At 45.0% G+C, this 12297-nt stretch overlaps 1 protein-coding gene across 1 annotated transcript in view; it reads right to left on the bottom strand.

The window, feature by feature from the left end:
- CASK (calcium/calmodulin dependent serine protein kinase) overlaps positions 1 to 7021 on the bottom strand; it is a 202930-nt gene extending 195909 nt beyond the window's left edge. The window contains exon 1 of the mRNA XM_017810874.1: positions 6876 to 7021. Within this exon, the coding sequence (XP_017666363.1) occupies positions 6876 to 6934 (59 nt within the window). The 5' untranslated portion in view covers positions 6935 to 7021. The remainder of the gene's footprint in view (positions 1 to 6875) is intronic.
- Between the last annotated feature and the right edge of the window lie 5276 nt (positions 7022 to 12297).

Below are 12297 nucleotides of genomic sequence, written 5' to 3'. Positions count from 1 at the left end.
ACAGGGCTGACGAGCTCCATCTGCCCGGGGGGCTGGGAATCGAACCGGGGTCGCACCGGTGAGAGTGCAGCACTCTAACCACTAGACCACCAGGGGCCCCAAAACAGAGTAACACACTTGTAACAAGCTCCAAAGCTTGCTGTGCGCTGCTGTTTCTGACAAGGGGAGCGATCCTTTTACAGGCACCTCCCAAGGAACACTGTAACTCACTCTGAACACAGACGAAGTTTATGAAGGGGAGTTACCAGCCTGACACACTAAAACACAGTTTAGTTTACAGCTATGCTGAAGTCAAGGCGCTCTTTTCTCATGCTCTGGATGCCTTATCAAGGTATCCTCTTACATTCTTATCTGATGTACACAAAGAAAAGGGTTTCTTGGGGTTCTTTCTAAGAGCTGATTGGTACGCTATCTTAAGAGAGAAGTCTAATTTTTTTAACAAGTAGGGATGAAAATTCTGGCCATGTGTATAATGTATTCTGTATACACGTATTCATGCTGCATCTTAAAAAAACCCACAACATACTCCCCCCTGGAAAAAGAAGAATTTATGAGAGTTATTTTTATCAAGTCCACAATTTGGCACAAAATACCCACTTATAACAACCAGTCTCAATTCTGGAGTCACCATTCTTTAGATGACATATTCAATACGACTGCAAGTTTCTGAAAAGCGATCTTTGGAAACATCATATTAGGGTTAATATTGCTTGACTGCCTTTCATTGTAATGACATTTGTATAAAAGATAATAAAAAAAGGCCATTGTACCAGACAGAAGGCTAAGCAGGTGAGTGGCTGCTGACATAAAATACGTACCACTTTTCTTTCCCTAATACTTCTTTATCCCAAAGCATTTAATCTTTAGCACTGCGTTTGAATTGAAAAGATTATCAGGGATCACTTGGATCCTGAAGCCTAGCCCCTATTCTTGAAGGCAACAAACTTTCATACTATTTCAATGAAAAGATCAAATTCCTAACTTAGCAAATCTTCAAGACAAGGCTGCTTTTTCTATCCCGCAACTTCTCACAGACAGGTGCTCCACTGGTCTAAAATCTTCTAATTTTCAGCCTGAAATTACACAGGACTGGACTGCTCAACATTTGCTCATTTGCACTTACCTTCGAGGGCTTCCTTCTCTTGGGTGTTTAAGCACACAATCACATCTGCAAACCCCTTGCACGATCTTTCTCCGTTTGTATTTTCCTAAATCAAGTTCCTTTAAAACCCCCTCTGAAGTGAGCCTCAACTTCCCAATCATTACAACTGTCTTGTTCACACCATAAGAATCACAGAATCATATAGGTTGGAAAAAAACTCCAAGATCATCAAGTCCAGCCTTTGACTGATCATCACCCTGTCAATTCGACCACAGCACTTAGTGCCACATCCAGTCACTTCATGAACAGCTCCAGGGATGGTGACTCCACCACCTCCCTGGGCAGTTCATCCAACACTTAACAACCTTTTCCGTGAAGGAATTCTTCCTGAACAAGGATGTACATAAGAGAGCAGCTGCTTATCAAAACAACAGTGAAAAAGCAACACTTTCTACAAATAGAGAGTACTGATTAAACTGTTGTACTCTGCAACCAGGTATATTAATTCTACTCTGTGTTCAGCTACTTCTCTGAAGTAGGTAGAACCTCCTAAGTACAAACAGGTCATTACTACAGTTAAAATCCACAGCAGAATAACTTAGCTAAGGATATATTCTAGCAACTATACACTACAAATAATCTATTGCTATTTTCCTGAAGCAATGCACATTATGACCTCATGCTTAAATCAAATATTCACTATAATCTGTTACTTTTAAACACTGTAACAGAGAAAACAGCTGACAATGTTTTATTATTGTACTAGTATTTCAAACAGCACTAAAAAACTCAATAGCTAAACTAGACAAATCACTTTCCATATCCCTCTCCCCACTTTACAGTGAGTACACAGTACAGTTGTTTCACATTTTCATGTGGTTTGTCAAAATTATACCCACCAGTTATTTGCATCAGTTTTACAAGAAATGCAAAATTTCAACAGTGTACTAGAGAAAAGACATGTTTGAAAGTCAATAGCATTCTCACTCCTGTGAGTGAAGAAGGAGGCAATAATGGAAAACAATACCACTGAAACCATCAAAATACCTCTAGATAGTTTCATTATCACAATACTTACAGTTATTAAGAGTTTTACGTATTTCTTGGACAAGGAAGCCATGAGCTCTGTCCTCCTTTTCCTGAACACTTCCAGCTGGGGCATAAATCTAAAACACCTCCAACACCAGATTGTAGCTTAGGATGGAATTGCAACCACCATCCTCTTATCTGACTTCAATGGGACACAAGCCTTCATACTCTAATGCAAAATTCCCCTGTCCCACCTCCTGCTGCAAGGCCTTGCAATCCTCCCCTCACATCTCCTGCAGTGTTCCAGCAGTGCTGACAGTCTGGAGGGAGAAGGGAGAGACACCTGCAGGCTCTAGGCCCTTTAACTACTCTTTCCTAGATGAAAGAGCCCAAAGCAGAGAGGTTCATCCTGACACAGGGGAGGGAGGGATGAAAACAAACTGAAATCCTCACGTGTGCAGTGCAGAAGAGGATTAGCCTGAACCAAGCAGAGAACATCCTGAGAGCTATGATGGCATTAGCACCAAACATCACGTTATACTTTGGCACTAGAAATGCCAAAAACTGCACTACTACGCACAATGATTGTACATATGGTGCACAAATGGGAGACAAAATTACAAAAACTTACACTTTAAGCGACTATTAATATCACAGACTCACTGAATGGGCCAGGCTGGAAGGGACCACAGTGGGTCATCAACCTCCCTGCTCAAGCAGGATCATCCCAGAGCACATGGCACAGGATTGTGTCCAGACGGGTCTGGAATATCCCCAGTGAGGGAGACTCCACAGCCTCTCTGGGCAACCTGTTCCTGTACACAGTAAAGAAGTTCTTCCTTGTGTTCAGGGCATCAGTTTCTGCCTGTTTTTATTGTCCTATTGCTCAGCATCTCTGAGCAGAGCCTGGTCCATCCTCTGACCCCTCCCTGCAGACACTGACAGACAACCTATGAGGTCCTCTCTTAGTCTCTCCTCCAGGCTCAACAGGCCCAAATCCCTCAGCCTTTCCTCATTACTGAGGTGCTCCAAGCTCTTCATCATCTTTGTCACCCTCCACTGGACTTGCTCCAGGAGCTCCATGTCTCTCTTATGCTGAGGAGCCCAGAGCTGGACACAGCACTCCAGGTGATCCTCACCAGTGCTGAGCAGAGGGGCAGGATCACCTCCCTGACCTGCTGGCAATGCTCTTCCTAAAGCACCCCAGGACTAACGATTTCAGTTGTGACCAAAGCACTTTTAAACACAAATAAACTTTCGTCAACTTTATCTCACTGTATTTACAACTCAAAAAACTGGAGAAATTTTTAAGCAACCTCCAATCCTACAGATAGAAAGCTCAGACAATCTTTCATGGATCTTAAAAGGTACAGAAACACAATGTAAAAAAAAGTTCTTGCAGAACAAGGACTCTGTGAGAAAAGCCTGGCTTCAGTTTTCTACATTCAACACCCACTAAAAACAAGCATTCCCTCTTTGGCTTAAAGGAAACTACTGCTACGTGTATGTGGAGCTCCTGTGATAAACTCAGAACAGCTTTCACCTCAGATGAATACCAAAGATGTCCCAACTTTACACCTACTACGTTTTACAAACTACTCAACGCATTCTGAATGAAAATTTTAATAAAAAATAAAGAAGTACACTTAGCACAATTATCTGGGAGCTGTCAATCAAACACATGGCCTGATCCACATAATAACAGGCTTAGATATTTTAGCTTGTGTACTTTTGAACCAATATACAGGGAGAATCTCTTCAAAGGATCCTGGAAGCAAGTGATGAAAAAAATGGCACACCCGTATTTTTCATTACTTATTAGTTATCCAGAGATATGTCAACACATTTTTGAAGGTTAATGTAGAAATCTCCAATTTACTTCTCGCTTTAAGTATGTTTGTGTCAGCCAAGTGTGAAGATAAGACAGTAACCTAAAACAACACATCTGGTAAAGTAAAACTATGTGACTAAAGTTAGTGTCATAAATGCCACTTCAAAAGTTCAGCACAAATTGGGATTATTATTCTAATTTATATCTCCATACAGCTTTCAGTGATGGAAAAATATACTGGAAATACATGCAAAGTAAGATTTCTCTTAACTTTTTTCCCAAAGGAAACATGAACTAGAATTTCTCTCTATCCCTTGTGGTCTTTCTCTCCACCTGTACCCATTCAAAATGAAAAATGCATACCTGCAAGACTTAAACACATTAAATGTCACATAATAAACAGTTTATCACTGTCACTCCAATCAATTCTTTCATATACTATTGCCCTGTAATTGTTCCACACTCCAGCTCACCAGAAGTTATTATTGCTGTGTTTACACTAAGTCAGTTTTGTCAGTTTATTGTACTTAGAAGTGCTTAAAGTTTATCCTAAAGATCAGAATACGACTCAACAAATTGGACTGTATACTGTCCTATAAGAAACTGTCTCCTGATTTCTCTAGTAAATTGTTTTGGAACTTTGACTAAACACTCATTTCACAGGCAAAGATCTCTTTCCCACACCCTTCATGAAAATACCTTTTACTACCTTAAATGACAGTGGTAACTACCTATGTGGGAAAGATAAATTACACGTTTTAATATTTCATGTGTCCAAAATGCAAATCAGGGCCAGACGTGCTATTTGCAAGAACTAAATCGCTGTACCAATCAATAACAGATCACAGGAGTGTGCAGGTATTTAGTGGGTGTTTCACTGAAAGACATTTGATAAGATGCACACATAGCAATTCCAAGCAGATTTACAGCAGTTTTCCCCAAGTTTCTCACAGACAGGCAAGGTGGTACCCAAAATCTGTAAGCTAAACAAAGACGCCGCATCCCTGGTTCCCTGGAATTCACCTGCGTAGTATTGCAAAGAAACAGGAACACTACTCATACAACTGTATATTTACTTTAAATGTTTTTTTTTTAAGAGGACTGACATAACATCTGTGTGGAAAAGCCTGAGCAATCACAACCAGCTATCAGCCCTTCACACCATCACTGATGCTATTTTCAGTGATCCACCCTGTTTTTGCTACAGTGCTCTTGGCATCATCACGCTGCTGTGATTCAATATTTATCTGTTAGATCTAGTTACATCACAACACTACCCATACTACCTAAATCAGACGTGGAACTTCTGCAGCTAATACCTAACCCACCGGTTTTCAGCTCCCCCTTCAAAATTCGCCAGCCACAAAAACAAAAAGTCGCTGGAGATGTGCAAACATCTGGACCCCTGTGAATCATCCACTCTCTGAAAGGGTGTGCGGTCATGCATAAGCACTGCACCTTCTTCCTAATGGCAATCGGGCATGAATAAAACCGTGTGTGAACTGCAGTGGTTAGCATAAAACCACTTGTGAAGGGAGTGTGCCAAAAATTGTCTTCAAAACACCTTTAATAACAAGAGTTTTGCTTCCACAGGAGCTCCTCACCAGCATCAAGCTAAAGCAGTCGTTTACCATTTATGATGGCAAACAAGGCCCTTTAAGCTTAATAATTTTAAAAGTTGTGTTGACAGGAAGGTGGTAATGCCTTGTGAAACAAGAGAACTGAGTGCTGAAACTTCTGCTGACAACAAAGCCACCTGCTACGTCCAAGACTAGCATTTTAGTATAATCCTGAGGAAAGATTAATTCTAGAATATTTTTAGCCCTAGCTTTGAAAGTAGACAGCATTCCACATAAACTGAAAAGCAGAGCGGTGGAGAGCGGGCAAGAGAATACATGCAGGAAAAATTCTTTGTTTATAATAAAAACACAGCGAACAATTATTCTTATAAAATCCATTGTCATGAAGGAAAACTGAGCACACTGAACGGTGTCACTGCTAAGGCTTCCACAGCAATCTCAGCTTCAGAATCAGAAGCACACAGAAGATTAGGCAGTCCCTACATCTTTCTGCAACATAGGCACAACTACAGAAAATACGTGAAAGATGATGAATGAGTAAATAAAAAAAGGATTTCAAAACTGAGCAGTCACAAAAATAACGAGTGGGGGGGGAGGGGGAAATGGAGTTCAGGTTTATTTCTTTATCACCATCTGATTTGGGGGAGTCTCTGCATTTTCTTGCTGACTTGAATTGTCATTTTTATCCAACAGCGATAACCCGAAAGAGGCAGCCGGGGAACGCCAGCCACTGCCTCAACTCCCAGGCTGGATACAAGCCTCGAGCATCGGTTTAACAGCAGTTGCATAATAAGACTCAAAAGGCCAAGCACTCCTCCTGCCTCGTACATCTCCATTTCCACACGGATGAGAGTGATGGATCTGGACGAAAACCGAGCACTACCCGAGCGCCACAACCAAGCTGGTTATTATGCAGCAAAGAAGAGGCAGAACCCAACACCTGGCGCACAAATATGCAGACACCCTGCGAATAGGTGGATCTACCGCGAGCTATCTTCTCTCTCTCCCTTCCCCAATAGGCAATCCTTGATGGGTGTGCCAGGAATGGGATATCGGGGGGAGGGGGGGGAGGAGAAGAAAAGGGGTGGGAAGTGGTTGCCGCTTGCTGCAGCCAGAGCGATGGCGAGGTGGTTAATCATGGTGGCTGAGGAAACATGGGGTCACTTCTCCCCCCTTCCGCCTCCCAGTGGGCACCGGCCGCGGGGGGAACCCGCGCCCCGCACGGCTCAGGTGGGTCCCGGGCGGAGCATCCACGGTGCCCGGCGCGGGCGGGGGGCACCGGGCACCGCTCCCGCCGCCCCGCCCTGCCCTGCCCGCTCCCCGCCGCACTCACTTGCCGATCACCTCGCACAGCTCGTACACGTCCTCGAACAGCACGTCGTCGTCGGCCATGGTCCGGGCGGGGGGGCTCAGCCCGCGGGGGGACGCCCGGCTCCCCCGCCGCTCAGCGCCCACCGCCACCACGGTAAATCCCGGCCGCTCCCAGCGCCGCCCGCCCGCGCGGGGCTCCGGGACTCCCCGCTCCCGATCCCGGTCCTGCTCCTCCTCCCGCGGCCGCCGCCGCTCCCCGCGCGTGTCGCACCCCCCGCCTCCCGCCCCCTCCCTCCCGCTCCGGGCGGCTCCGGCTCAGCGGGGCGGCGCGGGAGCCATGGAGGGGCTCGGGGCGGGCGGCACCGCCGGGTCGCTCCCTCGCCGGGCGCGCGTTCCCGGGCGGGCGGGCGGGAGGATAATAGTGGGAGGGGGGAAGGGCGGAGAGGAGGTGGGGGGAGTCCAGGCGCGGCCGCTGGTTCCGCTCCCGGGCGCGGGGAGGAGGAGGCGGAGAAGACGGAGAGGCGGCGGCGGCGGTCGCGACAGGCGGTCGCGATAGGCGCTGGCGGTAGCGGAGGGCGGGCGGGCACGCGCGCGCTCCCGGCGGCGGCGCCGCCGTCACGCAAAGACCGTCACGAAAAGAGGGGGGGGAAGGCGGGCGGTGCTCGGGGGCGCGCGCGCACGCGCGCGGGGGGCCACGCCCCCTCACCGCCCGCTCGAGGGGTCCGGGGAGGGGGAAAACGGGGGGGGGGGGGGAGCGGGAGCGCGCGCAGGCGCGCGGCGCGGTGACGTCATGGGCGCGGGGAGGGAGTGTGACGTCATGGCGCGGGGAGGGGGTCGGGCGCGGGTGGGGCGCGGACACAGAGCGTCCTTGTCGTCGCTTATATCGCCCCTTATCACACTTATATCGCCCTTATATCACCTATATCGGCCCTTATCGCCCCCGGCAGAGGGACCCGGAGCTGCCCCGGAGCGCGGGAAGGGGCCACCCAGGTGAGGGAGCGGCGCTCCGGCCGCGCTCCCGCGTGTGGCAATAAAGAACCCGCGGTGCGAACCGGGCTTGCAGAGCTTTGCTTTTATTGTTTTGTTGTTTTTTTTTTTCGTTTTCCAACAGCGTATAAGTATTTTCCGCGGCACGATTTGAACCCTCCGTGTTATTGGTAAAAACACTGTCCCTAAAAGCGGTGAATTAACCTTTCGGGAGTGCTCTTAAATGCGCTCTTCCAGTCGTGCGAGTCACTGGTGGCCACCGTCCCTTAAGAGACGCTTAAAAGCAGCGCCCGAGACGCCAGGTCGATCTTAGAGCACTTAAGTACTCACCTGATACACCGTGTTCCCCGATTTTTAACGTGTTGCACAGAGGCTTGTGTATGAAAGTTGGAAGTTTTACACATCCCTGTTTCCAAGTTTTGAATTAGATGGTTTGTGGGAGACAGCAAAGCTCTCTTGAAGGGATTAGGAACTGTTCCACTTTACGAAAGTATTTATTTCTGTCAAAGTGCTTTAGCACACGTGCAACTTCTTAAAACTCGTTAACAAAGGTAAATTATACAGTTGTTCCCCACACAGAGAAAAAAAAAAACTGTCAAAGCTGAATTATCGGATGAAACGGTTTAAAGGTTGGCTTTAAAATACAGAGCTGACAACACTTCACCAAGAATACCTTGTTCCCGTCTTCAGATGAATTTAAAAGAAAAAATAATCAAGAAAATCAGTGACCATAGTTACATCTATCTCCTTCACAGTGGTAGCGTACAGGGTGAGAGACATTCTTTGTGGGTCTGTGGCTCCATGACATAAAAATCTTTAAAAAGTATTTAAACACTATGTCCCATTTAGAATGCAACCAAAAATGCAGTGTATTTAAATTGTTCTCTCAATTTCACACACCTAAACATGTAGGCAACCGTTTCTTCCTTTTTGCAGGGCCACGAAGCTGAGTCCCACACGGGCCACACAATAGGAAGTTTCAGAATGTGAGCGAGCGTTCACTTATGTTTTGAAATGAAATTGTTGTCTGAAGAGCCATAAAAAAGGTTAACAAGAAAAAACAGTACAAAAATGCACAAGGAAGAAAAATGGGATTAAGGAATCCCCTCCTGAGCTGAGGCAAATGCTTTTGCTGCTCCAGCAGCATCACCTGGCAGAGGTCTTGCCTTCCTCTGGATGCCAAGTGCTTGGAGTCTCACTAGGCCGTGTCACCCAGGTGTGACAGGTTAAGCTGGAAACAAGGAATACCAAGCATAATATATGGGGGGCTTTGGGCCAAAATATTGTAGTAGAGAAAACGCTTCAAGAACTTTGGAGGGCAGTTGGATTAATTTTGGAATGCTGCAGCAGATAAATATGGTTTTCTGCTAAAAGATAAGGTCTTGGGGAATCAGTTGTCGTCATGGGAAAGTGGCTTGTTGGAAGACACTGAACAAAAATTCCCAGTTCTGGAGCAAAGAATACACCTGTTAGAGCAGCCATAGCATTCGTTAGGCTCACAAAAAGCAAGGTGAACCTATCAAAGCCTACAAACCTGTCAGTTGTCCACATTCAGTACAGGAGGAGAGCAAACAACGAGTGCTGCCTACCATTTGAGTTGCATGAGAAGAATCTGTCTGAACTAGGATTTGTGTGCAGATGTGGATCATAAAAAGTTGCAGACTGAACCAGCAAGTGCAGCAAGGATACCACTGCATCAGCAATTACTAAAACAATTGAGAATGGGGCTGTAACTCAGTTTCAGATTGAATGGGCTCATAAAAAGATGAGCATTAGTTTGCCAGCAGACAGGACACAGTGCCATGACAATCCAAGCAAAGCATTTACAGGTGTGTTTGTGATCGTGAATTTCAGCCCCCAGTTTGCAAGTAGTCATTTCCTTTCACAGGGATGCATTCTTCATTTTCACCCATGTTTCCAGTACGTCTCCTTATAGATCCTGGGTTTAATTTAAAAGTTTAAGGTTTCATTCTGAAATACATACATCTAACATCGTATTAAAAAGTATGGAACAATAATGTTTGACATATGAGCAGAAGGAACTTTGCTCTTGAGACCTGGAATGATTTACTGGCAAGAGTAATGGTTGGTCTGAAAACAGATCAAGACATCAATCGTTTCAAAGCTGGGAAAGGGACTTCTTCATGAGGAAAGAGAAGAAAAGGACACTGACTATTCACAGGGAGAAAATGCCCTGCAGTCCCTGATAGCCTTTCCCAAAACACTGCACAGCACAAATTCTTAACTGCCAGGTTAAGGTGGTGTATTTTTAGATTAATCACTATTGTTTCATTCAAAAGTTTATTTTCAAGTCCTAAGAAGTAGCTGAGTGTGAGCTTGGGCACTAAAAAACCCATTTCTTAAAATTTTATTGGGTTTTCAAGTTTCATTTGCCTGTAGTCTTCTAAGGGTATGCACATACTGTGTGCACAGCATTGGTGAACCACAGGGCAGGTAAGTTGTTCAGAGGCTGCTTTTGGAAGAAGAGTTATCAGTTACATCCTAAGAGCCTTTACAGTGCTTTCATTTAAAAGTTTGATGTAAAAGGTACATGATGACCATGAACAAGAAATTTTTGTGGTTTGACAGCATTTTGTTATCCAAAAGATGTAGGAAGCACCAAAACCTCTGCCTCAGATTCCAAGTATAAAAGGGTCCTGGGTACTTTGATCAGTAACCCAGGTATTAATTCACTTCCCCTTACAAAGCTTGAGGATGATACTGGCACTGAAGGTGAGTATGAACTGCTAGTACTTTGTGAGAGAGAATATTGGAGGCCCACCAGATTTCTGACAAACTGCCATATTATTTAGATGTGCAAGTTCTATGAACTGAAAATACTTCATATTTTGAGCAACAGACATGTACTGTGGTTGCAGGGAAAAGAGATAACGTTTTTGGTCATGGCAGGCACAGACATTTTCAATCCTTGCAAAACTGTTGGTCATAAAAAGCCACCAACTAACCCTGAATAAGTCTGGCTGATGCCTGGCAAAAGTCTATAATTAAATCAGCTTGGAAATCTACGGTGTGGCAGCGCAGGCTGTAGCTGCAGAGCTCAGGTGTAGCACACAAGCCCTGCCACACCATAATTAAGGAGGCCAGGTTTCCCACGAGTGCGTGTCTTAACAGGTGACTGATGTTTGTCTAGGAAGATAAATCTCCACTGCATTTTTTTCCTTAGTGGGGTTGTTTTTATGTTCCTTCACGGTGTCAGTTCTCCATTGCTCAGTGAGATGGGGCAGATGCTCACTGCCACCTTTCCTCTCTGAGGGCACCATCAGGTCTCTTTTCTGCTGCCACTCATTTTCAAAGAGCAGTTGGAGCTTATCTCTGGGATCTGCACCTTGCCCCTGTTTAATTCCATTGGACTTGACCACCAGGTTCAAAAGTTCCTGGGAAAGCTGCACGTATATGTGAACATGGGAAAGCATAAACCTCATTTCCTTGTGCAACTGGATAAGAGCTGCCTCTTTTGAACTAGGAGTTCTTTTTCACTGCCCTTCAGACATGGTGAGCACATCCCCTTTGTCAGACACTTGGCTCACACCGACCCAGACACCTGGCTGGGAGAGAGCACGGGGGAAGGAGGGTCTTGGTCAAGGAATGGTGAGGGAAAAATTCACGTTTCTCATGTAATCAGGCCGTGGTCATAATTAAACATAAATTACAGTAACACTACTGAAGATGGGTAGTAAACTAAACCAAAGCTGAGTCTATCTGATACTGCCAAAGAAGCTCGTGGTCACTCTTCAAAATCAATTGCCAAAGGTGAAACAGTCCCAGGTCAGTATAGCTGACAACATCAAAAGAGAAGGGAAAACTTTAAAATTACACAAACTCTTATTTATTGGAGTTTCTTTAGTTATTCCTTGCCATTCTGGTGAGTTTTCCCTTGTGTACTGTGTACCTGTGAACAGTCTTGATTGGATTACTGGAGATGCTTATTTCTTTTCTCCCCAGCTGCAGCTTTTCCTCATTGATGAGTATGGATTAAATTACAAGAATTGTGGAGGAAATTTCTCCATGATGCTTTTATTGAAACTTTCTTAAATTAAAAATATCTTAGAGGGGATAAAACCAGGTAATAAAACCAACTCAAGCCAACATAAATCTGTAACTGTATGCTACAGTCATACACCTCTATAGAGGAAAATAATTAACAATCACATTTTAAGGACAATATAAAAATGCTATGCACTACCAAAAACAAGATAAAAACCCCAATCACCTTTATATTTTCATTTCATATCTTTCTTTCTTTCTTTCTTGCGTATCTCAAAGACTTTCTATCTTTTGTATGAAAGTATTAAGATCTTTGGAGCAGACGGGTGCCACCCTAATATTTATAAACTCCAGAAGGGCCCCACAAAGCTGAGTAAGTGCTCAGAGGAGCTTTGATGTAGATAAATGGCAAGGAATGCTGCATCTGGAGGAAATCCTCATCTACACCATCC

The sequence above is a fragment of the Lepidothrix coronata genome, unplaced genomic scaffold, assembly GCF_001604755.1.
Source record: "Lepidothrix coronata isolate B3197 unplaced genomic scaffold, Lepidothrix_coronata-1.0 Scaffold30, whole genome shotgun sequence".
Classification (NCBI taxonomy): Eukaryota; Metazoa; Chordata; class Aves; order Passeriformes; family Pipridae; genus Lepidothrix; species Lepidothrix coronata.
The sequence above is the reverse complement of the archived record's forward strand: the minus strand, read 5'-3'. Positions and strand labels throughout refer to the sequence as shown.